We start from the raw sequence: 26,868 nt of genomic DNA on the forward strand, positions 1-26,868 counted from the left end.
TACATATATACTGAAATCGCCCAAATCGCTGGCAGCGCTTTACAGGCCCATTCTGCCTTAATTTTGCTGCTGTATTTTTTAGGTATTAAAAAATTAAAAAGCGCACAAAAAATAAAGTCTGAAGCAGACAGAAATAAGGGCAGGAACCAAATAAAAGCAAAAAAAAAACAAAAAAAATAGAACGAAATAAAAAAACGCTGGGGAAATTAAGTCAATGTCCTGCGGGGTCAGTTGCGTTTGGATAAATGTAATTAACCTTCAGGATAAGCAGTGAGTTGGGTCTTTGATAATGAACGGCAATGGCGAGTGTGAACTCAGAGAATCAGAAAATAAGAGAGATAAATAGAATTGTCAGCAAGTGAAATGTTAAAATTTAAATACTTCAGACAGTTGGTGAATTTTCAAACAACATGATAATATAACATTTAAATACAATTATTTATCTGAATAAAACTTTTAAAAAGTATTTACAGATTTGTAGGTGAGTATGCGGTAAGTATTTTTATTTATACTATATTTCAATTAAATTTTGTTTAAGCTTAAATTAAATTAAGACTAAGGATCTAAAAATATATCGATAAATTGAAAACTCGATTTTTCCATAATTGTCCACTTTTCCTCTACTTTTCCATCGTTACTATTTCAAATCTTAACTGATTCTTGTTGAATGTCAATTCTATCATTATTTGTCCTGTATTTTAATTCTGCATAAAAATTGAAAGATCTAACTTTTTACCATCACTGTCCATTTTGTCCATACTTAAAAACAAAAAGTGATTTAGAAAAATGTAACATTTAATTTAATTTTTTTTATTCATATTGATTTTAAACTTGCTTCACTGTTTGAACTTACAATATTATTTGAGACTATTGATTTGTTGTGGTTTTGGACCTCTAATGGATCCATTTAACGTACTTTGTTGAAAGCCAAACAACACAGACATATTGAGATACAGTGATGAATTTGCAAATAGCTTGTGCTTAATCTGATGGGCGGATCCAAGGCGGAGTTTATGTACATACGTTCTGCCAGAGATATTCATCACCGTAAATAGACCGAACCACATCATTAGGGCAGCCGCCTTGCGAATTAATTACAATGAGGCAAAGGTGTAAAACTCGATGGAGAACAAGGAACATCAATGACAATCGAGCGAAGCTGCAGCCCAACAATGGAAACGTTGCTGTAATTACCTTTGGTCACACACACACACACATACATACACACAAACACACACACTCACACTCACATAATTAACTTGATAATGAGGGCAAACTCGTAGTCGAAGCCGGACACGGACCAAGTTGTCGCAAAGGCGCAAAATGTATGTAATGGTGTGTTAGTTGCTGTTGTTGTTGTTTCAACTGTTGTTGTAGCTGTGGTTAGCTGTTGCTACCGTCTCTGTTGCGCTTTGTTTGCCATGATAATGACTTCCGGTTCGCCAGCAAAATGACAGCCGGAATTCGTAATTGCTTTTAAGCGTTTGAGGCCTGCTCTCAATTTGGGCCCTTTGATTTGCAATTTGCTGACAACAAAAAAAATACAAGGCAGAGCAGAGAAATTGTTGGCAAAATAACACTAAAACCAAGTGGCTAGCTTATGGTCAGAAGTGGCCTAAGGTGTTCAATGTAACTGTCCGTACCAAAGTAACCGTAATTCTTACGCATTTGACCCAATTATTGCCAAAGGCAAATGAAAAGGTGTGAAAAGTTTGAAAACTATGCGGCAAATTGCAATCGAGTTGCAACATGGACGACAACAAGGACTACAGGCAGTTATTATGCAAATGCGAATAAAGAAAATGTTAGGCAAATATTTGAATATACCTTAAAGGCAGGCAAGTCTTAAAAGCAACTAAGATTAGATGCTCATAATTTGAATTGGCTAAATTCAATCCTTTAGAGTGCTGTGAACCATTTTAATGGTATTTTAATTTCACAAAACTTGTTTGCTTTGTAATTGAAACCTTGGGAATTTACTTGAAGAAATCATTTTTGGATTGGGCCATATTTAATTTCAAAGAACGCACCGTGGGACGATTGCCATTCCAGGAATAAATATTTAAGCGAAAAACAGAACGAGGGAGTCAAATTGCGGTAAATGCTAATTAATAGAGGATGGTTGTCCTTGCGACATCAGAGTTGCCATCGTTCTGGTTTCGAGCTGACAAATGATTGCCAGGGACCCTGGGACCCTGGACTGAAGGCACAGCTTTAAGACGCAGCTGATAACTCTTTAACGTGGCTTAAATATTAATAGCATATTACGTATACGCCGCGTTTTTGGCGCTTGCAGTTCGCTAGGAATTCGGCTGCCACTTGGGAATTTGAAGGTCTTAAATTTATATAAAATATATTTTTTATGCTGCTGCACTTGGGGCCCATTTGAAGCGTTGTTTTAATATTTATAACAAACCCCTGGGGTCATTGGCTTTTGTGTCTATTTGAAAATTTAAGCACGCAAAAGGTTCGCATATTAAATGGCAACTTGACGTTATCTTCACGCCAGTCAGGACGACTTGGAAGTCTTGGGAACGGCTTTGAAGTATAAGGCATTGTAATTTGATATGATAATATGCTCAGTTTGGCAAAGACATTTTACAGGAGATACCAAGTGGCCATTAATTGATTTAATAGTATTTTAAGTATTATCGCGTTTCATATACTAATTTGTTTGTCAGCACCTTGTCATATTTTTAAAATCTATTTCACAGAGAGTGTGTTATTCCATTTCCATAATTCTTTTTGACATTCCCTTTGATAAAACTACTCTTTATGCTCTTCTTTCTGCTGAAATTGTCACACCCACATTTTTTCCAGTGCTTATTGCAAATTAATTACATCCTCTTTCATTTTCAATGTACACTCGATATCCCTATTGATTCATAGACATGTCAATGCAATTCACCCAGATCCCAGCAGCACTTCAGCATCCTCCCTTCCCTCTGTCACGACTTGCAATGCAGTTTGCTCAATAGCAATTACAACAACAAGCCATATACTTGTAGGGGATATCCGAGTTGGGTGGGATGGGATTTGTGTTTGTGTTTGAGTTTGAGTTGACTGACAGGTTTGCATATTTCATAGTAGCTACGCATAAGTGACACTTGTCAAAACACATTTTCCACACCTACCCTCCCCCTCCCTGCTCGTAATCGTCTCCCGCTTTTGCTGGGAGCAAAAAAAGCATATTTCAAGTGCGGCACTTCATGTGCGTCAAACAGAGAAGCGAGTGCACAATACAACTACACGAGTATGTGTGCACGTATACATACTTACATACATACATATGTGTTAGAGTTAAATAGAGAGGCATAAGGATGAAAGAGAGGGCGCCATCAAACAGCGAACCGAACAGAAAAAGTGCTCAAGTCGAAAGCCCTTGAGTTGTTTTGCAACATTTGAACACGTCAAGTTTTTAAGGTCAACATGTCGCTGGCAGCCTATGTATGTATGTATGTGCATATGTATGTGTGTCTGCTGGCATTCGGGCAGACAGCCCTAGACTAAGCCCAGACTAAAATATTAGTTGGTCCGTGTGCAGTTCTCCCCACTTTTTTCCACTTTTCCACTTTCCCAATTTTGCCAGATTGCTGGATTAATATCGTTTATCAGTGGCCGAGTTCGGTGACTCCACTTGCAATCCAGCTGGCAACTTAAAGCTGTTCAAAGTTTCAGTCTGAGCTGCACTTCGAGTACTCATTTGCCCTGAGTAATTCATTACAATTGCATTTTTGGCCGCTGGAAAAGTTTAAGGCGCGGTTTTCAAGTGCTCTTCAAGAGTTTTTCGCTGCCGAATAAGTCCGAGCTGAGCATGGGCGTAGCTCTGATTTATGAATCTATTATTTTTATTGAGATTCAATTCTAAAATTGTATATAATTGAAATTATTTTTTATATTTAATAAAATATTTAAATTTTTTTTTAGTTTAATTAAAGTTTCTCCTTATTTTGAGATATTTTCACTTAACATTTTCTCTATCTACTGACTGTTCCTTTACCATTGTTCCATACCCATTCTGATACCCCCAAAGCGTTGCGTTTGCTGTAACGGATGTATCTGATGTAACTGTACCCCTGCTTATCTAGTCTTCTCTTTGGGTCTCTCTTGGCAGCTGTGTTTGCTCTTTGGGTGAAAGCTTTGTGCATTTGTATCTGTGTGAGTGGGTTTGTGTGTTTGTGTATGTGTGTAGCAAACACTTTTCGTTAAATTTTCTCAAAAGAATGTTAGACAAACCGCTTTGTTGGCAACAATTTGGGTTAAAACTTAAGTGTTTTGCTTCGAGTTTCTGCATTGCCCCTTCGTCATCCTCGCTTCAAGTCTGGCCCTTAAATTCTTTGCCACTGCAGTGCTTTGCCTTTGCCTGACTAAAACCATCCTAAACAGCTAAGGAAGCGCGACAAGGGAAAAGATGAGACAAAAAATAACAACAAAATGTGTTGTGAACGCTAAAGCTTGCTGTTGTATTTAGTTGATTTTTTCTTTTATTTTTACTTTTCCTTTTCATTCGCATTCTCGAGCGAAAGAAAAGACACAAATTGTCCTTTGCTGCTTTTGGCCTTTTGTGCACCGTAAAATTGGTAAAATGTACTTTCACTTGTTACTTGTCGGAACCCACAAAATGAAAAGAATTTTAAAGAGAAAATCAGTTAAGAAGCTTTCCTTTAAAGAATAATTAACATCTTTTACAGATATAGTTCTCTCGCTCTCTATCCGTCTATTTCGGGCACTTTCTTTTTAGTTAGTTTTCGTACATTCATTTGTTTGGCATTTGGGACAACGTGTCTGCTAATTTGATTGAAAGTTTGATCAAGTTAAGCTAAAAGTTGGCAATTCCGCAATGCTGGGGCCACATCAAAGCGTGAAAAGCAACCGAAGTTGATCCAATTACATACAGCCAAATATATCCAAATGTGGAAGAGAAACGACTCTCTCTTTTCCTCTAACTCTCTCTGCATTTCTCCCTAATCTCTCAAACCATAAGTAGATAAATTTGTTTGTTCACATTTGAGGCAGCTTTATTGGTATCTGCTGAGCATAACTTAACTAATTTTAAAGTTTTCGAAATTAGATCTGCAAGTGTGCGCGCGTGTGTTTGTGTGTGTGTGTGTTTATGTGTATGTGTGTGTGACGTCAAGTTACAGAAAGTTTCGAGCACAACTGATTTGGCTTCGCTTCGCATGAAATTAGTTGCAATTTTCGGCATCTGGGGAAAATTTCACCATTTGGATGCAGCACTGAGTGGAAAAGCAGGAAATTGTCTACAGCAGCTTGCGGTCTGGAGTCATCATTGTCATCATCATCATTATCATCAAGGATGACACTTTCAAAGTTTAAGAGCATTTTGGAAGCAAGTGTAGTGCTTGCTAAATATTTTGTAAGCACTTGAAATTTATGCACTTTCCATTAAAATTTGCACTAAATTCGTTTTCAAAGTTTCAAAATCTATGTATTTCATTTTCGCTTTATTCCATCGTTTCGCTTGCGAGTTAACACTGTTCCCTTTTGTTCAGTGCAGCCCTGCAGTCACGTGTTGGAAAAGAAAGGATAATCGATTAAGGTATCGATTTTTATTACATATCGAAACAATCAGAAGGAAGAATTTCATAATTATTGCAATAATTTGTTAATTCGGCAAAATGACTGAGTTAAACATTAAGGACAATGCGCAATTGGCAGCCAATCACAATTCTGCAACTCTGGAGATAAATGGCAACTCAAACACGATGAAAATAATACGGAGCTCTGGAACTATCAAAATCAATGGCAATGAGACGTGCATTTACTTGGCCGGCGAATTGGACCAGAAACCCGGAGAACAGATTGGTGGAAATGATCTGATCTACCAGATAGTCGAAGTTGTGGAGCTATTGATTATATTAATGATATTTTACGTAATATTTAATAATATATACTAATATCTAAAAAAAAAGATAATAGATTATTTGTTAAAATGGTTTTCTTATACATATGAGATATTATCAGCTAAATTTTCGTAAATCTATTATTTATTCTATCTAATCTATTATATAGCCATCGTACAGCAAGTACAAATATATATCGTGATTATGATTTTCTTACGGACATTTGTAATACCTTTACAGTATTTTTAACTTCGATTTACCTTTAACAATACTTCTGCTGTTCAATTTTCCTTACACTTTTTTTCCGTCAAAGTTTTTCTCACAACTTTTGCTTTTCCTCGTCGACTTGCAACACATGATACGGGACTTTCGCCAGTTAACCAAGCTTACAAATCCACACCATCTTTTTTTTTCCTTGCTTCACAGTCTTGATTACACTTTGGTTGCTCATAAATTTGTATCAGAGAGAAAAAAATGCCCCAGGAAGTTGCCTTCTTTTCACAAATGGCCAATATAAAGGGCGAAAAGTTCTTTTTATTTCACCTGAGCGATTTGAAGTGAAACTTGAGCGTTGCAATGTTTAAAATTATAACTAGAGAAACTTGTTGGGGTCGCAAAACTTTTGACGCTGGTTATCAATTTCGTTTTTTCAAATTAACATTTTATTTACAGACCCTTATTATAAATTATTATATATGTGTATATGTAAATAGTGAATGTCGTTTGTGGTATATCGAAATTTTGTTCAATTTAATAAGTTTCTTTTCTATCAATAATTATTATAGGCCAATTTCATCAAATCGGGGTTCCAATTCAAAGAACTCCTCTTCCGATGAGTTGGTGTTTTCTTTCTCGTCATCGTGATCAGTCTTACTGCGGTCCTCTAACTGCGGGTTGAGAGCCATTACACAGTCCCAGGATAATTGCTTGCCCATCATCTTGAAGCCCTCTTTCCAGGAAACTAACACCGACTGCAATTGATTATGCTTGGAAATGACGTGTGCGGTGTGAACACGTCCATCGGATCGGTTAATGGTGATCTTCTCGCCCAGCAATAAATAATCCATTACGTTGACAATCCCTTAGCTCAGCTTAAAATAAAATGGTATTCGAGATATTTGTTGTGTTTGTTCGGCTGTGTGATGATTTGATTTGTGTTCAAATCGAGAAATCCCAATGAAAACATGATTGGTTCTTAAACTTAACTCTCTCAGACCTTTAGTAACTTCTGTGAGGTGAGTTTTACTCCAAGTGCATTAATCAAAAAGCGCAGTCGGTGACAAATTGTTAAGACAGATGCGCCAGGTAGCTGTCGTTTTCATTTCCCCAACCTCACCTGCTGGCTTTGGACATTTATGTTCACATGTGTCTAGAACAACACACAATACAAGCAGCTTCCTGCTTCTAACCATATCCGCAATAAGGCCACCCATCTGCCCAGACAAATTTTATAGCCAACATTTTCGGGGCATCGCTTGGACGCGCTCGTAAATTCGTAGAAATCTCCACCCAGAAGCTAGAGGTAAACTCTCTCTTGTGTCTAAGAGTGTGTGTGTGTGTATAACTCGCTTTTGATATATGGCCATTGCTACGTTACGGGTTAGTACTTTTCAAATTAGATTTAGGAACGGTCGCAGTCCGTTCAGCTATCGCAATTTCCTTGGCCAACTCAACTGCCATAAAATGTGAGGCGAACCCAAAACGTTGCAATATTTACACAACACAATTTAAAGCAGTCGGGATAACAACAACATTGTTGGTTACGTGAGGAGTATAATCAAAGTAATTTGCTGACTTGGCATACAGTCTAGACCTGATGCAGCATCTTCGATTGAATTAGAATTGCCACACAGCTTGCATTTAATTAAGTCAAAAATCATCCATCGATTAAATAAAGTTCACGCATCGTGGCATCAAACAACATGTGTCTCAAATTTAAACTAAGCTTCTGGCCATGGCTAATACACACGCACACTAACACACACACACACACGTGCAAATACACACAAAGCCAGTCAGGTGTAAAAACTAATTTACAGACATTCTATAAGGGCACAATGAGAACGTTGAACTATGCAAGCAAAACCGCAAACACTTTCGGCCCAAGGACTACAGGCCATTTAAGGACGTGGCCATAAATGCTGATGAATGGCCCAAAAGTTTTCTATGTGGGTGAATAACCTCTTTCTCTTCCACTGCCCCGTGCTCTTTAAACTCAAAAGGATGCCACGTCGCGGCTGAAAGGCTAAATGGCAAAATCGAAGGTGAACAACACTGTGCGCCTATTTTATTATATAAATATATATATTTATATATACAAGAACACAACGTTGTCCGCATTTTTATAGTCATTTTCCAATTTGGGCAGAATTTTGTTGGCATTTGCGAAATGCGCATCGATTTTTGTAGAGGCATATTTTTGAAATTTTAAGGGAAAAATATCAGGCAGGTTTAGTTCGCTTTACTTATTATTTTATAGCATTCAATGAAATGTAAAGTTTTACGTTAAATTATTCAATCCGCCAAATTTGGTTGACATTAAATTTAAACAGGTTAAGGATATTCCCTTTCAAAAATGAAACTAAATGAATAATGAAAATGTAATGCACTTTAAAGCCTTGGATATTAGCTTACCAAAACATGTGTCGATTCATTTTAGGCGTTGAGTAATTAAACTGATAAGTTGCCTAGCTTGTCAAACATATATTTTTTCTTCTTTTAATTGGATTTTTTTTCTAAAAAGTTACGATAGCATAGGTGACTTATGTTAATTAGTCAGTGAACTGATCTGTCTTTTTAGCGGTTTAAACATCTCCCAATGTGGGCATATTTGTAATTTCAGTTATTGGGCCATCATCATGTTGACAACGGGCAGCCGCATCATCATCGTCAATATCATGAGAGCACATAAATCTCATGGCTGCAGCAATCAGAACCAGAATCGGAATCTGAATCTGAATCAGAATCAGCGACATTTACAGCAGAACAGAAACCAGTGCCAACTTGTCAGCTGTCTGGCAGGCAGGGGGAAAGAGGAATGGCAATATATAGGATAGTGGAAATAGCGAATGGCGTCAAGGGCGTCATAAATGAGAATTTCCGACTCATTTCCGCTGTTTGTGTGTGGTTCATTTGTGGCACATAATGACCATGGAAAAGGGAGATGATGGCTAGTAAGGGTAAATAGGAACGACACGGGAAGGCCAAATAAAAACGGGCTGACAATGTAGGTTATGCGAGTACACACGTATTGATTTTCATTTAAAGCGGCAAACTTTGCCGTGATTCTCCTAATGGCATTTGGCCTGACAAATATTACAAAATTTATGGCCCACATTGTGTGTGTGTGTGTGTGTTTGTGTGGGCACTGCAATGCTCATCAGAGCAACCACAACTTGACCTTTAACCAAACTGCAGTTGCCATTTGCCATTTGTCAGCATTAGCACAATTAGAGCCACAATTGAGTCAAGGACATCCATAAATGGGAATCTCAGCTGTGTGCCTATTGTTATGGCTCCCTATATATATAGCTATATGTTGAGGTCTAACAGCATCTTGTGCTATATCCAAATATAATTCAATTAAATACAACCCGTGCTGCTGGTGAAGCTAAATTTATTACATGCGACCCGCAGGCGAAACAAATTCCAAGAAAGGTTTGCTCGTAAATTTTGAACTGATGCGAAAAGCGCTAAGCATGTTGATACAACATCCAGCCAGATAAAAAATATCTTCTACATGGAGTTCCTGTTTAGATATTTGTTAATAAATTACCAAGGTCTGAGTTGAAATTCGTATCAATAACAATGAGTAGAATCAAAGTAAGCTATTGTATAAATCTCAATGCATAACTAAATAGTTTAACATAGTGTTAAATATACTTACTATATAAAACACGCAGTTGACAGGACACAACAACACCCAAAAAAACATAAACCATAAAACACATATCGGGAGAGTTTAATTAAAATGACAGCCCGGGTTTTTCGCGATAACAAAACTATGGCTCGCGTGAGTCGTCGCGTTACGGATGTGTCATCCACGTAAGTTAGCAGATAGATCTATTATCAATATGTATATGATCCAGTCAATCTATCAATAGCAACACAAGACTGACATCGGAAGTGCTTTCAGAAGATACTTCAAGTATTTATCCGTCCTTGGAGGTAACACTGCCCCGGTAAGTCTTTAAAATCTTAAACTCTAGTTAAATATATAAATTGATTCTTATTTTATTTCTATTAACTGATTGCCTGAAGAACTTATTAACTTAACGGGTGGAAAACTTATGCTTAGAGCTTCGTTGTTTTTCATCCAATCTGTATTGTGAAATCAATTCATTTTCATATGCGTATAAAAATTTCTTTGCTTTAATAAGTTTTGAATTTAGAATAAATTTAAGCTGCATTCCATTAAAAATCTGTTGGGTTCTGATAACGTTAAGCCACTTAAATGAATAAGCAACTTTAAAACTCTGAAAAAATTTGAACATAATATTTAAAAAATATGAGTTGACTGAGAATTGAATTAAAAATTTCTTTTATGTAATGGTTTGATTAAACAATATTTAAATGGCAGTTTTCTAACCAATAAATCCACAGCACTCCATTGCTGATCATGGACTATGTGCAGTTCCTGGCTGCCCGCACGATACAGCGGAACTGGCGATGCTTTTCCGGACGTAAGAGAATCGTCAATTTCGAGAAGGCAGCCATAACCATACAGCGTTGGTGGCGCGGATACCATGTGCGAAGTCAGTTCATGTCGATTGTGGAGTGTAAGCTGCAGAATACGTTGGTTAACTACTACAATAATGCGGCCACTAAGATCCAGGCTCTGTTCCGCGGCTGGTGGACTCGACGAACCGTGCACGATATGAGTGCTTTGAAGAGGATGCAGACTTGTGCCGCACAGGATCTGCTGAATTGTGTGGCCTTTAAGCTGCATCATCTGCTGCGTACTTACTCCATTCCGGGTGTTTACTCAATCCGCGATTCAAAGTAAGTTGCGTACACTACCCACTAAGAATAAGCTACTGATTGTGAATTCAAATTCTCAGATGTCTGTCGCGTGTGGAGAAACTGTTGGCCAGCATTCGGTTTCGATTCCACAATGGACGCGTCCACAATGCAATGATGAGCCGTGAAGCGGTGCTCAAGACACATAGACAAAAATTTCGTGATAATGCGTACTATACTACAGTTCCATATAAGGGGCCCAATGATAAACGAGCTTGTAAGCCTCATTGCGAAGAATTCCTGAACAAAACGGCCGATTTGGACAGTCGTATGTATAAGATAATTGAAGCTTACGATGAATCACTGCGTGATGCCAAATCGAGATTGACTCAATATAATATGGCTGAAAGTAAGTGGAAAGCAGCTTAAATCGATGATTCTTCCAACTGATGATCCTTATATTGCAGGAAGGCGACGCAGACGCATCAGATTGATCCTTGAGCAGAGAGAGAGGCACAAGTGCAACTTCTGTGCCGATGTCGTTGCCAGCATGCGACGCTGGAAGATCTGGGACACTGAAAAATTTACTATTGCCAAGGACATCTTTCGTAACCCTGGCAATTTGGAGCAATTCCTCAATGAAGCCAGCGAGATTGTTGAGGAAATTCAGGGGCGATGCCATTGCAAAATTACCCTTCACGATGTAGTTCAATGTCATTGACTTTGACAATCAATCGATGGGTCAGTAGTGTTTGATGGGAACTAAAATTATAATTGTATACTGGGATGTCAAATGGCCTAAATAAAATATCCTTCTATACTAGTACAAACTCTATTTATTTTCCAAATATATATATACAATTTGAAACAAGATTCGATGCACATTCCATATGCCATCTGATTTTCTCTAGGAGAAAACAGCTCTAAAGCAGTCCACTGTCAAGGATAAATATTAGTATTTAAGAAACAGGAATATTGTGTGCTTCTTCTTACCAAATATGTTGCCAAAGAAGCGCAGCAAAACGGTGACAAAGGAGGGTCTGTTGGGATCAATCCACCTCTCCGTTATGTCGTCTATAAAACATTATAAAAATACACAATTATCCTGAAAAACGCATCTTAAACTCACCAAGATGTTCGCAGTCCAATCGCTCATTGTTCAGGTTAATAGTATTGGATCCCATAATATCTGTTGAGGCAATGCCTGGATTTTCCATTTCCGAATCCATTTTCTTCTATTTGCAAATATTTCACTACAAATTTTACCGAAATTTCAATCGAAAATTATTTACAAAAAAACTCTTATGTGCTATTCCTATCTAATGTTCAAACAACAACTGAGATGTTAAATTTTTACAACTCTCAATGATTGTCGAGACATTGGCTACTGAATTGTTGATATATTTTCACAAACTCAAATATGATTCTGTGCGAGATTAAGTAAATGTCAGCTGGTTTGAGACTGTCCTGGACATGCTTTTAATTAGATGGCAAAGCTTGACATGCACTCAGTCTGGGGACAAGATGAAAAGGCGCTCAGCTGGATATTCAACTAATTGTTGTATACCCCGAGTTTAGGTCTCATCCAACATCGGCGATGTCAAGACATCATCATCAGTCTCATACTGTCTTAAATATGCAATTACCAAGTGACGAATAATGAGTTTTGGTCAGCATCGTCCTGGGACTTGTATATATTATTTGTATATATTTACATTTACATTGAGTCTGCCTTTCTGTGACGCCAAAAATTACACAAATTTGTCACTTAGTTTTGGGACACGAAGCAGACCAAAGCAGACCAACAAAAATGCAACAATTTTGCGGCTAATGATGAGAATACTATAGACGTCGCCTTGGCGCCGCTTTTGGCCATGGCTATCACCCTGGGCAACCTCTTTTATCATTAGGTTAATTGCTTATGTACATACATTGTCCGTGTGGCTGGCTTACAATCAAAGCCATTGGCATTGAGTCATAACGAGAAATGTAAGTTTTGGCCAATTAATTTGTAACGAGGTTTCCTTTCGTGCTTGTGACATATTTCCCTTGACTCTTACTTAATTATGTATGTGTGGTTATGACCATAAACACAAAATCAGACGACACAAACAGAATGGCATTTTGATATCCAACAAGTTGTTAGAATGTCTAACCCTCTAAAAATATGTACTTCAATTTAAATAGTTGTGTTTTTAACTTCAGAAATAAAACTTTCTACATTCTGTTCTTCTTTCGATTTTTATGTTTAGAACAGGTGCAAAAGATGGTCATGTTTATAATTGTGACCGTGTGGCCAATAAATTAAAAACTTTTATTTGTTAAAACAGGTGAATTGTTTTGGCCAAGAAAACATTTTCTGTTGCCATTTGCTGTTTATTCTATTTGCCTGTTGAAAAGTGTCGAGTGACTGTTTTGCAGTCAAGCAAATTAATTGAAATGTTTTAAATTTCACAAGTGGCGTGCCCATTTAAGGCAATTACACATGCCGTTAAAAAGCCAGGACAACAGGGAACAATGGCCGCCATTTTGGCATACACGCCGGAAGACATTAACACACACAGAGAACAGAGCATAACAGTTTGATTCGAGAAACTCTTCTTCCTTCCCTCTTCCCTTTGGCTCGTTATCATTAAGTTAATTATATGTTTGTGGGTGCCAAGAGGTAATTACAACTCGGATTTCGGGCATTTCAGATGTCGATGATGATGTCCACGAATGACTTTGGGTCGGTCATAGTCAAGTTGTAATTAATTTGAAAGCAAACATCGCAAGGCTCCCTCTGATGTGGTCACGGTTACACCTCATTCGGCTTTATAGTTTGCCTTTAAATGTCTTACACATACATGCATATAAATTTACATGTGTATCCTTTGAAAACTTATTAGGGACAGCCAGTAAATGGACCATGCAAGAGCATTTCATTCCTAATATTCCTGCTTTCTCCTGGAGATGTTTATAAATTATGCAAAGCTGGCGTTAAACTCTTAAAACTGTCCAAAAATTGTCTTTAGCCCAGAGTTTGTGAAGAGTGGCTATAGGCGGATTTTGGCCAAACTAAGTGCTAACTTTACTCTTAGCACATTTAATTAAAAAGCGTAAAAAATGCTAGTTGAACAATCCATTAAAACTGACCAAATGAGTTTGATGCAACTTTTCATCTCAGTTTTGTAACGTTGCGGATTTTTTTTCCAATTCTTTTTCCTTTTTTTTTTGTAAATTGTTTGCAAATCTGCTTGAGATTTTCCAGAGCTGGGAAAGCTTTTCCAAACTTTCTGACACCCTTTTTTTTTTTTTTTTTTGCTGCTTTGCTGCCAAATGTTCAGGAATTTTCGTGTTTTTATTTGAATAGTTTGATGTAAAGTTTTTAATAAGCTTAAGCTAATTTTTTTGTTGCTCTCATCAATAGGGGTATTACAAGTTTGACAAGGACACTCGAAAAATGGCACATATGTGCGCCAAAGTGAGAGATAAATGGGGGAACTCTCTCGCTTTTTAAGGTTTTCAATCTACATAAATTTTTTCAAATAATGAGGTAAACGTGAATTACTTGGTTATTCATTGGCTTAAAGATATAATGAATAACATTGTTAGCTCTTTTACTATTAACCTAGGATTTAATTACACTCTCTCTGGCTATTTTTCTGAATAATTACGTATACGTAATATTAAAGGGGTCTTTTAGTGATTTATAGTCAGATAGAAAACATCTTTAATTTGCATTTACTTTCTCATTGTTGACTTTGAGTTGCAACTCTTGGCAAGGGGAGTCCTTGACAGAGGGACCTATGCTTAGATTTATGGCTCAGAGATGTCGATTACTTGGCCATAAATCTTGGCATTTGGTTGTGGTCAGCATCTGTGGCTGTAACACATCTGGGACATATGTTGGTTTAACTGTAATCGGGTGTGGAATTCGCATTATGTTCTCATGGTCGCATTTTGTCGGGATGTCGTCTTGTTGTTTTCCTGTTTTCCTGTTTTGTTGTTAACCCACGAGGTATCTTTGGCTGACATCGGACTTAACGCTTAACGCTTCTTGCCTTCGCTCGGTCCTTTACTTTGCCATTATTACACCATTAACGGCTTAACTCATTTTAAATGTAACGTCCGCTGAGCGAAATATAAATATGAAATTCAAGCATAAGAAATAAATATAAAATGTTGCCTCCTTGCCTCCTAATTCGCAAAGTTTTCCGCTGGCTGAACTTTAACCTGCCGCAGGTGTTAAAAATGATTTGCAAAATGTAAAAGTTTTCGTTATAAATTCAGCACTGAAAATGCCAAAGAACTTAAAATTGCTCAAGTTTATTGTAGTGAAATATGCGAAAAGTTGAAAAAATTTTCGAATCGCAATGCAAATAAATTCTCATATATTCTCTGATTCTTTTTTTTTATTATTATTGTGTCGTGTTGCATTGTTGTTAGTTTTACTGTTGCCTGCTGCTGCCTCTTTGCTAACTGCAATATAAAACAATAAGAACGACATACAAAATTGATAAATGCTTAGCAATTGTTACTAAGTTATACAAATATACAAAGGCTTACAAATCTAAATTCAAGATTACCACTTAATCTCAAAAATTTGTCACATGTAAAAAGATTTGATTTTTAAGTTGTTCATAAAACAGCTTCAAAGTGATAAAGATATAAGCAAAAATAAAGCATAAATAAAGTCAAAAATAACTAAACACTTGAGAAAGTTTGAGCAGAATAAGAGAGTAACTTTTTTAAAAGAATGAACAATTCGAAACTACCTTATTTAAAATTGGACCTTGCTCTGTTATTAACCAAAACATAATTTAGACGTGATTCGTCGCCATTTTTGCTATATACCACAAAACAAACCTGAAGATATGAAAATATTTGTGTCTATGTCCATATAGAAAAGCAAACAGCTTTTGTCAGCGCATGGGGCATGCAACAGTGCGACCTGCAGGTGCTTTCTCATAAATCTTATCTCTCTCCATGCGAATGTGTGAACGCCCCAAACCGTCAGCTAAATTTAGTGCAAAAATATTTAAAAGTCTATTTGATGTGTGTGGGAATCTGTGTGTGTGTGTGTGTGTGTGTGTGTGTGTGTGTGTGTGTGTGTGTGTGTGTGTGTAGGTGGTTGTGATGAACCAAAACAAAGAAATACTCGTATGCAAAAAAAAGTAAAAACCAAAAGGAATAAAAAACGAGAATTAAAATGAATGAAAAGAATAAACAAGCATATAGAATAGATTCAAAAAACCGCTCACAAAAACTAAATACACACGTATGGTATGATTGTGTATATGTGTGTGTGTATGTGTGAAAAAGAGTGTGTGAGTTTCTGTGGCATAAAATGGCAGTGGGAACAGCCACCTGACCAAAGCAAAATTTCATAAAAAAAAGAGCAAAGGCAAGAAAAAATATCAGTCTTCATTATGCGGCAGCTTAAATACTCTTACAGAAAGTTCTTAAAACTAAAGTTAATATATTTATAAACTGCCTGCTATATATTATTATTACAATCTTAATCAACTTATTTTGACCAAATATATTTTGACCTATAAAGTTTATACTTAGAATGCACGTCCAAGTAATTGGAATAGATCAGTACCGATAGGGATATCTTCAAAATCAAAAAAAAGTATCAAACTTTTGTTACTATAATATACCCAATTTACATAAAATAGTGATACTCTCTATAAGGGTATTTATAAGGCAGCATAAAGAAAAGGCAAATGCCAAAATCAGAAAAACTACCAACAATTTAGCAACTGACTTCATGTGAGTTAAGCAAGCACACACAAAAACACACATGAGTGAGATCAAAACATGAAAGAATCATTTAGTGAAGAATGTACAACTTTATAGATACTCTGTAAGCAGGAAATTCTATTAATGATCATTTCTGCACGAGCAGCTGCTTTGCAAAATTCTCTGATAATTATAAGATCAATACAAATATCCTTGGATGCATAAGCGGCAATACACCCGATTTAATTTCAAGGACATGACTAAATATACCCGATTGATGATGCTTTGACAAGGATTAAACCCATATTTAGCTTGACTCTTACATATTTTTTGTATAAGAAAAAGACAAGGCAAAAGGTCAGATCTCTCTCTTTTATCTTTACCAAATTAACAATGAATGTTAACAAAAGTCTAAATATAGACCTAAGATACTTAGACTTTTTTTGGGATTAATTTTTTCTTGGGACAATTTTGCAAGGTGCCGAAGTCGATGAGTTTTATTCTCATACTTGGATGCATTGCACTGGCAACAATCTGGAACACATTCATACATACACAATAATACGCTGGGAGGACTTTCGAAAGAATAAGAAGTTCATTGAATGCCGCTCGCGACTTTGACAGCGTCGATTTACATTGTACAGGCGAATGTACAATGTGCATATATATATATATATATGTGTGTGTGTGTGTGTGGCATATGTCCTTTCAGGTCAAAGCATACAAAAAAAGTGGGCAGCACACATATGCAAGGCACGTTTCGGAATTATGTGCCGCGAACAGAACCCGAAACAGGATCAGGACACGAGCGCACATGCCACAGCCAGGCATCTCACTCACAGCACAAAATAAATAAAATATCCGACAACACACGCACAAATACACACACACACACACACACACATGTATGCACAACAATAAGTTGTGAGCATTGCATCAGAAGCTTCACAAAAACCCGTTGAAAATATGTATCTTCAACGTTGAAAAATCTCCCGTTGCTGGCTCAAATTGTAGTTGGCACGCCCACTCCCGCTAATCATCACTTGCCGACCTCTGACGCACGGAAATTGTGCCCCGATTAAATTGGCAATCAACTCAAACGCAAAAGCTGCGTGAAAAATGTCACAGTCTGTTGATTCTGAAACGCACAACGTGTCCATGGAAATGGAGTCTATGCTCATCATAAGCAAGGCCAAACTCCCCATTTGCCCTTCCTGCCACTTTTACCCCTTAGCAAACTCTACCAGCCCGTAGCCATTACTCAGCTGGCCGGGCACAGGCTAAATGGAATAATTACACGAAACTAGCCGAAAAAAGTTTACATTTATGAGCATCGCTGCTGTTACACTCAGAAAAAATATCAAGATTTTCGACTTAAACAGGTAACAGTTAAATACAAACGATGTCAAAATCAAAACGAGTTCGGAATTTTCAAAACTGACTACAAAAAATCCGTTTTTTAGCCATCCCGGAAATTTTTTATATGAGATTCAAATTTAAATGCTTTAAGTTAGTTTTAGGATTAATTGAATAATGTTAAAGATCAACACAAAACAGTTTAGGTACAGAAAAATCTCAAACTAATTCCAAAATTTACTTGTTTTTATTTTAGAAAAACATTGTCATATTTAATTTAATTTCAGTTTTAAAACAAATAATTTAATAAAGGTGTTTTTTGTCATATTTTCCTGAGTGTACCTTCAAACGAAGCCATTCCCCATTAGGAGGGAGCAATGAGGCAGCAGAGGGAGCTACATATTCCTATTTATGCCACCATCAACGGCAACAGCGCCAGCAGCAAAGTCGTGCAAAAAAATTGAAGCTGGCAGCTGGTTGGAGTAAATAGCTCCGTTGACACAGTTACTGCTCCAGAACCTTACATAAAGAGCCCCAAGGTACTGCAATGGGGTCTGCCCAAGGGTGACGGGTTGGCTAACGGTGAATGTTCTTAAATACTGAAAATATCCCTTGGAAAAATGTTATTAAAGAGAAAGTTGAACAGCAAAATCTAAATTGACAAGAAGTAAGAACGCAGAGCGACAGTTAAAAAGTCCAAGCGGTTTATTATGTTTACCGTAGAAGGTGTGACAGACTCACTTAAGTTAATATATATATATTTTCTCAATCAGATCCATATCCATCTGTATTAACAACTAGATCTGAGAGACTGCAAGAGCTAGAGACACTAAATTGGGCATGTATCTTCCTGCAAGACAAATGAAGTCATTGCAAGTTCAGCTGTAAATCTTTTATATATAGTATGAGTCCTAAAACACTTTGTATCCATTGATCTTGTACTCATACTCGGCATATTACAATTATAACGCTGTATAATTTATAGCAGCACTTTGCTAATCCAATTCACAAACACATTACAGAGTCTGGGACGCCTCTTAAAAGTGCCTAACATATGAATGCAATGGAATTCTCACATCTGTTTGCCCCACAAAACTCGCGCATTAATTTGAGTTTTTATTTTTTCGGTTGGCGCATAAAGAAAACTTAACATGAGCAGTTTTAGTTAACATTTTTCGCTAAGAAACCAGCTGAACGATCCACACATAAACATGCTACGCATTTTTATGTTTTTCTTTTCAGTTTCGCTTTTTTCTTTTCTTTCCTTCAGTTTTTTTCGTTTTCTTGCAATTTCGCTACAGTCTCCTTTGCCCTTGCAATTCTTTGCCTGCGCCACTGTTTGCATTTTATTACATTTAGGGCTAATAAAACTTGCCACCTTCCCATGCCGTTCCCTTTCCGTTTTCCATACCCAGCTCCAACTCCGGAACTAAGCACACGCATTAAACTGGCCAAGTTGCTTCAAAGACTTTCGGGCCAGAGGGGGGCGAGACATGACGAGACACAGGATGATGTTTTGTAGTACAAAGTTGAATCGTAAATAAAATTATGCCAGCATTTTGTATGCGAGTACGTGATTTTGTCTGTGTGCTCGGTAAAGAAACTGCAATGAGAACGGCAAAAAGAAGCCCAAACTAAAATCATAATTCAAGAAAACGACGTTCAATAAAATAGAAAAATAGAAAAAGAAAACTAAGAAATTGTATTTTTATGCACGTTGTGCATGACTCGGGTCATTGTATGTGCCTATGCAAATAAAAGTACGAGTGCGTAAACATACAGATGTGTGGCACTGTGCCAGATGCCACTTGCCACTTTATAGCTCATTTTCAGCGCTGACACGCGTGTGATTTCTTCTAAAGTTCATAAGTACATGGACAGAACGAAGTTGCTTACAGTTAGACAAGTAATTGTTGTGTTAAAATAAAACTAAAATATTTTATAGTGCAAAAAAATGAATATTTTCTTAGCTTTCTCTATTTGTATTCAGTATTCTATTATTATAACAGAAAAACAAAAATATATGTGAATTTATTGCTTTGTCAAAACAATTACTTGACTTACTATATGTAGTTAATGGAAGTGCCAATGGATTGGTTGCTTTATATTACTTCCAATATTAAACTTACTACTAGAAAAACGTGAAAATTCATATTTAACAGGCAAAAGCTAGCTGCTATGGCACTCTTCAAGCCAAGTCAAGACGAAGTAAACAAAGGTCGTTGTCTGTTTGGCCATTTAAGAGTCGGTTGCACTTAGATATCTTGGAAGTTTTTGGCCCGTCTCCTTTAAATGGCATTAAATTACGCGGCAAGGAAAGTTTGACAAAAGTTTAAGACTGCGGCGCTGGATTCGAGTGGAAATCAGATACAGATACATGGGGTACATACAAAGCTCTAGCTGCTCTGGTATCCACTTGGAGTAGTTGGGAACTAAATAAGCAGCAATCTCCTGCCTCTGGAAACTCTGTTTCTGACTCTGCATAGCGTGGCTGGCAATGAATAAAATCAAGATAAACTACACACAATATTTACTTTTAATTGGAGAAGTTCAAAGAATAAACAAATGCCAGAGGAGTCGCTCCTCGGTGAAAACTTTTGTGTTTTAGCCATATCGATTGCCTGCAATGCCTCAAATGGGGACCACACACATTTTGAATACTTTAAGCCATCTGAATACATATTTTACAGACTGCATTTATTACCCTGTCTCGCCAGCCAAAATTAGAAAGTCAGACAGCAATTTTGTACATTATGTTGTTCGCTGTTTGGTATTCCCTTTTCATTTTCATTTTTTATCCAATTTTGTAGAGACTCGAATCCCGACGACAGTTCACTTTAATGTTTCTTGTTCTTTTTTTTCACTTTCGCCTAAATGGTAATTAAAATATGCCCAGGGGTCTGGACAGTCCACTGCCCATCGTCTGGCTGTTTGTCAGCTAGTCTAAAATGAGGTAAGAGGTTAACACAGGCTAACAGTCAACTGCAATCAAAGTGCGCTTTGTGGTGGAAAAGTGTCTAACTTCAGAGTGTGAGGAGGTCGTGTTTGTCACCTCTCTGTTTCTGCCTGAACTTCGCATGGATAACCTTCTGAGAATTTTAATTGGATGAATAGAAACTGAATCTGTTTACCAGCTGCTCAAGTCGATTGAAGCTAAAATTGCAAGAATGTAAAATAAAAGGAAAATAAGAGGGAACATTTGCAATTTCTTTAAAAAAAATCTTTTTTCGCATTTAAAATAAAAACTTTTGACTATACCTCAAGGATTGCGTCTCGATATTTAATTACAATTATTTTATAAAGAAAGCAAATTAAATTTATCAATCAAAATCAAGAACAAACTTTTTTTAAACGAATTAAATACAAATTCAAAACTAATTAAAATGCGAAACCATGTAAAAAACTACATTCCACTTGAAGATCGATTCAGTTCTGAGAAAGTTAAGTTAAATTGGATTATAAAAGTATAATTTGTACAGCGGAATAATTATATTATGCCGAGTATCACCCAAGTTCTATGGATAAGACATGTTTTCAACAGAAATTTAGGAGTTATGATAAAAGATTTACAACGAACGTCGTATAACTTCATTTGGCAACTTCCCAGTTAGCTCCGCTTCGATCTCTTCCAGTGATTTATTCTTGGTCTCGGGCACCATTAATATGATAAATAAAAGTCCAACGATGCTTCCAAAACAAAAGAAACCGAATGCCCCATGAATACCCACAAGATCTGCAAAAGAGAGTATAAATAGTATATATACAGAAGTTTCACTGTTGTCATTTTATAAACTCACCAATCATATCCTGAAAAGTTTTGGTCACGATAAAAGTACAAATCCAACTAAAGGCGACTACTAAAGATGCGGCCTGACCGCGGATTCGGGAGGGCAAAATCTCGCCGATCATGAGCCAGGGAATGGGCCCAAGGCCCAAGGAGAATCCCAATACATAGAGGACGAAGCTGGTCAATGGTAGCCAGCCATAGTTGGACGTGTTCCAATTGATTGACTTGCAGTAAAAGAAGACGGACAGCACAAACAAAGTTACGATTGCGGTTAGTGTGGAAATGTAAAGCAACATCTGAAAATAATTCAAAGGAAATTAACTAATTACTTTAACTTGAAACTGGTTCGTGATGCTCACCTTTCGACCGGCATGATCGATGACTATGGTGGCTATGAGAGTGGCCAGAAAATTGACTACACCAACAATAATCGTAGACAAATAGCTATCGACGGTCGAGCCGGACATATTGAAGATCATGACAGTGTAGAACATGACCGCATTGATGCCACAGATATTCTGGATAAACATGAGGGCAAGTTGTATGCAAACAGGTCTTAGATACTTCTTTTGAAACATTGTCTTGAAACCATTCGATTCTTCGGGTTCATTGTTTTGGGCCTGGGACATTTCCCGCAATTCTTCATCAATCTTCGCATTCTTTCGTCGCAGCCAAGTCAAAGCTTTCTCGGCTTGCTCAATTTTGCCTTTTGTCAGATGCCAACGGGGACTCTCCGGTACAATGAGCATTAGTATGAGGAAGGGTAAACATAGTGCGGCGCTTATATAGGCCAGCTGTGACCAGTTGGTGAATGATCCAAAGATGAAGCACACAAGTACACCAAAGTTACACAAAAGCGTTATCATCAGTCCCAATGTGCCTCTAATCAATGGATGAACCGCCTCACCAACATAGACGGGCAGGGATATCGATGCCACGCCCACAGCAAAGCCAGTTAAGAAACGACCTATGAATACCGTGACCACCGAGCTGGCGGATGCAATTACCAGCCAGGATACAATGAAGGGTGCCGACGACAATACAATGGTAACTTTCCTGCCCACACTTATGACCAGCGGAGCTCCTGAAATGGCACCCACTAAAGCAGCCAGTGGCATTATGCCTCCCACCCAGGAGGCCTGTTGCTTGGACACCTCAAAACTGGTGATATTCTCATTAGTCATCGTGGGAAGAGCCGGAGAGGTGTAAGCTAGCGCGTTGCCAACGCAGAAGGCGCACATCGAAGCAGCCACGGAGGCCACAATCTAATGGATAATGTCGATCAGCTGAAGATCTGATTATATCCAATTAGAAGACACTCACCTGTGACAGAGATACCACTTGCAATTTCTCAGATACATCTGGCATTCAAAATAGCTTTGCCAATTCAAGTAAATCTCTTTTTATTGGCAAATATAAGTAAAAACGTTTAAGTCGGAATCAAATACAATATAAATCTGACATAAATTTGAGATTTAAAAGCCAAGTTAGATATGCTCAGGGTACAGGGTATCTACGTCATTTCAAAGTTTAGTTAATCAAATTGTTATTTAAACTGAGAGATTCATTTAAAGTGCTGGCAGTTGAGCTGGTGGCCACGCCCATTTGACTGCAGTCACCGCCTACATAGGCGGCAGAGTTGCCATTGTTTTCTCAACTCGTTTGGCCTTTGCCTGCGTCAACTCATTAAAAATTCCATTTTCATTTCGCCCATCATCCATTTTGATTTCATAGTCGAGTAGATGGCGAGGGGCAATATATGTGTGTGTCTGTGTGTGGCTGAGTGTGTGTGTGTGTCTGTGTGTCTGTGTGTGTGTGTGGGGGTGGTGGGCGAAGTGTTGTGCGTGTCTGCAATTCGTTACATTCAGCAGCGGCGTCGCTGTCGGCTCACAATTTCCAAGTGTTTACTTTACTTTCTTGCACATTGATTTCGGTAAAAAAAATAACTTTCACTTTGGCTTTCGGCCTTTTTATATTTGAGCGCTGGCAATTTAATGTTTTATTTATTCTGTTGCCATCTTTCGTTGCAGTCTGGCCATAAATGAGTAAGCACTTGTGCACCGAACTTTAAACGGGAGCGTAATTAAAAAAATAAATATGAATTCGTATGAGAATGTGAATGTGAATGTGAAAATAAATGTGGATCAGATTGCGTATGCGTAATGCGAAATGGGAAATGCAGCTGCATATTTTGCGCTGTAAATATTATTGAATGGATATCCAATGAATTCACCTACCCTATGTCCATGTGTTCAGAGTAAAACTTTTGGCCTGGACGGACCAACGAATTGACCACAGTTAATTATTTGCCAGCCAGTTTGGCGAACGTGACGTATGCGTAATTTTTCACCCATCGCTGCGAGGGTGAGTATGTGAGTGTGTGTGTGTGAGTGAGAATACAGATATGAGTGTATATATAAGGATATCTGTAAGTGTGTAAGTTTGTATTGTGTGCATTCGCTGATGAATTATTTGCCCAGCACTCAAACAATAAGTACTATAAGTGTATATATGTGTATGTCTATGGCTGTAGCTGTGTCTTTGTGTATGCTTGGCACACTGACTGAATCACATTATAATTTATAAGTGAATATATGTAACAATGTATACATAAATATATAATTTACTATCGGCAATTATTAACCTCGACCTCTACAAAAGAACCAAACATCTTTACGAAATAAGAATCATTTAAATTTTTCAAGAAATTTCGGTATAATTTAATCAGCACTATTGTAATAGATTGCATTTATAAGAAATAATTATATTTCTCAATTCAAATAACAATTTTGAACAATTTGTAAAGAACTTCAACTTGTATTTAAATTTGAAAAAACATTTAAAACTTTAGCACAAGTTGTCAGTTCGAAAAGTTACAACATTTGACACTTGCACTTCGAATAAATGGCTGACCGCTTAAATGTCTGCATCATCGGGTCCGGTAATTGGGCCACAACCATAGCACGCAATGTGGGCCTCAATGTGCAACATTCCCAGCTGCTGGAGCCCAAAGTGAATATGTATGTGTACGAGGAAATTATCGATGGCCGTAAGCTAACAGAGATCATAAACACGACGCACGTCAATGTCAAATATATGCCAGACTTTGTGTTGCCTCCGAATGTGGTAAGTGTATTTCTAGTTGCCAACTCTTCAGCATCACTTGATTATTGGAAATACATGAAGGTGGCTTACGATGATGTGGTAACCACGGCACGTGATGCGGATATCCTTATCTTTGCCATTCCCCCGACATTTGTGAGCAGCTGCTGCAAAACTCTGTTGGGCAAGGTCAAGCCCATGGCTCATGCAGTCTCCCTAATCAAGGGCTTTGAGCGCAGCGATGATGGGCAGATCCTCTTGATATCTCATCTCATAATGCGACAGTTGAAGGTATGTTAAAAGTTCTTTTAGTAACTATTTACTAGTGACGTAAAAATCTATCAAAATATCGAAAACTCCAACTCCGAGATCAATCGAGTTGGAAAAAACAAGAAAATTCGCCAGCTCAAATCTAATTAAATTTTTGCAACACAAATGATAAATTCAATTTTTTCCATCCCTGTCCATTTTTGCCCTTGACGCTTTTTTGAAAACTTTAAGCTGACATAATTTTGTCAAATCTGATCCGATTTCCTTGCGGAATGTCAATTTTATCATTATCTGACCTCTATTTTGGTTCTGCATCAAAATCCAATTTTTCCCTAACTTTTCTCTTGACGCTTTTTCGACACCTGGATTCTTTTTTAAACTTGATTTAACATTTCAATATAAAGCTCGATTTACATCACTATTAATTTGAAACTATAACTCTTGATTTTTTACTGCATAGATTCCCTGTTCGGTGCTGGTGGGCTGCAATCTGGCTCATGAGATTGCCAATAACAACTTTGCCGAGGGGACAGTTGGATGTCGAGATCAGAAATATATGCGTATTCTACACGATCTCTTCAAGTCGGAATATTTTCGTGTGGTTGTCACTGATGACGCTGACTGTGTTGAAATCTGCTCCACTCTAAGAGTAAGAAATGCATTAATTCTCTGACTATTTCTAACTTGCGATTCTATAGAATATCGTTGCATTTGGGGCTGGACTTGCGGATGGCCTGGAATTAAATGAGAATACCAAGGCTGGTATCATTAGACGTGGCTTTTTGGAGATTCTACAATTTGTGGATGTGTTCTATCCTGGCAGTCGACTGGCCACCTTCTTTGAGGCCTGTGGCTTGTCCGATTTGGTTACCAGCTGCTATGGTAGTGTATTTTATTATATTTTTATTGGATTCTTATTGATCTTCTGTTGATTCTAGCCAATCGCAATCGCCGACTGGCTGAGGCATTTGTGAAGACGGGTCAGCCATTGAGTGAACTGGAGCATATTCTTATACCAGGCCATGAGCCTTTGGGTCCGGTCACCTCCGAATTGATCAACATAATGCTGAGGAAGAAGGGTCTTGAGGAAAAGTAGGTAACACTTTTTAACTTATCAGTGTTTAACTTAATTATTTACAGATTCCCACTATTCACCACGGTCTATCGCATCTGTACGGGAATTTATCCGCTTACTCGCCTGGTGGAAACTCTGCGCTTTGCACGTGAGGATATGTAAGTGAAAATTAGCAAAATATGAATTTAGATCAATGATAAATATGCAACGTCCAAACAGATATCACCCCAATCATATTTTCCAGCTGTAAAAATTCAAGTTATTATAAAAATTGATTGTATATTGTATGTTGTTAATAATCTGCATCCAGTCAATAAAGTGGAACTTCATGTTTGGTAGTTGCTCTAAGCACAATGTACAAATTTATGGTAATTTTTTAGAGCAATTGTTAAGAGATTTCACATGCAAATGAGAGACAATGGCATCGAACTGACAAATAGGTATTCGAATACGAATTCAGGATGCAGGACTCGATACGAATACACAAAACAAAAGCTCTGCACATTTTATTGTTATGCGTCTTTTCTTTGGAGTTGAGTTCAAGTATTCCTTGCGGAAAGTGCACTCCATTGAATGCACCGACGCTCCAAGCACTTGCCGGGAACTGTGACTACGAATACAGAGCAACAGCGGAAATCACTTCACTCATAAATGGGTAAAGCAAAAAACAAAATACATAAAAAGAAAAAGAAAAAGAAAAAGAAAAGAAGGAAAAGAAACCACATGGC

At 37.5% G+C, this 26,868-nt stretch overlaps 4 protein-coding genes across 4 annotated transcripts; 2 read left to right on the forward strand and 2 right to left on the reverse strand.

Moving 5' to 3' along the window:
* Positions 1 to 9,682: 9,682 nt before the first annotated feature.
* Positions 9,683 to 11,646, forward strand: LOC117783539. Its single transcript, XM_034620981.1, has 5 exons — positions 9,683 to 9,908; positions 9,968 to 10,045; positions 10,467 to 10,865; positions 10,925 to 11,232; positions 11,291 to 11,646. The coding sequence occupies exons 1-5, from the start codon at positions 9,835 to 9,837 to the stop codon at positions 11,542 to 11,544; spliced, it is 1,113 nt and encodes a 370-aa protein (XP_034476872.1). The 5' UTR covers positions 9,683 to 9,834; the 3' UTR covers positions 11,545 to 11,646.
* LOC117783540 lies at positions 11,642 to 12,174 on the reverse strand. The gene is made up of 3 exons (XM_034620982.1): positions 11,953 to 12,174; positions 11,817 to 11,897; positions 11,642 to 11,759 (listed from the first exon to the last, which is right to left on the reverse strand). The coding sequence occupies exons 1-3, from the start codon at positions 12,050 to 12,052 to the stop codon at positions 11,731 to 11,733; spliced, it is 210 nt and encodes a 69-aa protein (XP_034476873.1). The 5' UTR covers positions 12,053 to 12,174; the 3' UTR covers positions 11,642 to 11,730.
* Positions 12,175 to 21,375: 9,201 nt separating this feature from the next.
* Positions 21,376 to 23,087, reverse strand: LOC117784114 (facilitated trehalose transporter Tret1-2 homolog). Its single transcript, XM_034621763.1, has 4 exons — positions 23,017 to 23,087; positions 22,053 to 22,958; positions 21,704 to 21,989; positions 21,376 to 21,639 (listed from the first exon to the last, which is right to left on the reverse strand). Exons 1-4 carry the CDS (start codon positions 23,059 to 23,061, stop codon positions 21,473 to 21,475), a joined length of 1,404 nt encoding a protein of 467 aa, XP_034477654.1. The 5' UTR covers positions 23,062 to 23,087; the 3' UTR covers positions 21,376 to 21,472.
* A 1,457-nt stretch (positions 23,088 to 24,544) lies between these two features.
* LOC117784199 (glycerol-3-phosphate dehydrogenase [NAD(+)], cytoplasmic) lies at positions 24,545 to 26,498 on the forward strand. Its single transcript, XM_034621864.1, has 7 exons — positions 24,545 to 24,819; positions 24,880 to 25,086; positions 25,526 to 25,714; positions 25,764 to 25,947; positions 26,004 to 26,157; positions 26,206 to 26,298; positions 26,360 to 26,498. The coding sequence occupies exons 1-7, from the start codon at positions 24,598 to 24,600 to the stop codon at positions 26,388 to 26,390; spliced, it is 1,080 nt and encodes a 359-aa protein (XP_034477755.1). The 5' UTR covers positions 24,545 to 24,597; the 3' UTR covers positions 26,391 to 26,498.
* Positions 26,499 to 26,868: the final 370 nt, after the last annotated feature.

This window comes from Drosophila innubila (genome assembly GCF_004354385.1).
Source record: "Drosophila innubila isolate TH190305 chromosome 2R unlocalized genomic scaffold, UK_Dinn_1.0 1_C_2R, whole genome shotgun sequence".
NCBI lineage: Eukaryota > Metazoa > Arthropoda > Insecta > Diptera > Drosophilidae > Drosophila > Drosophila innubila.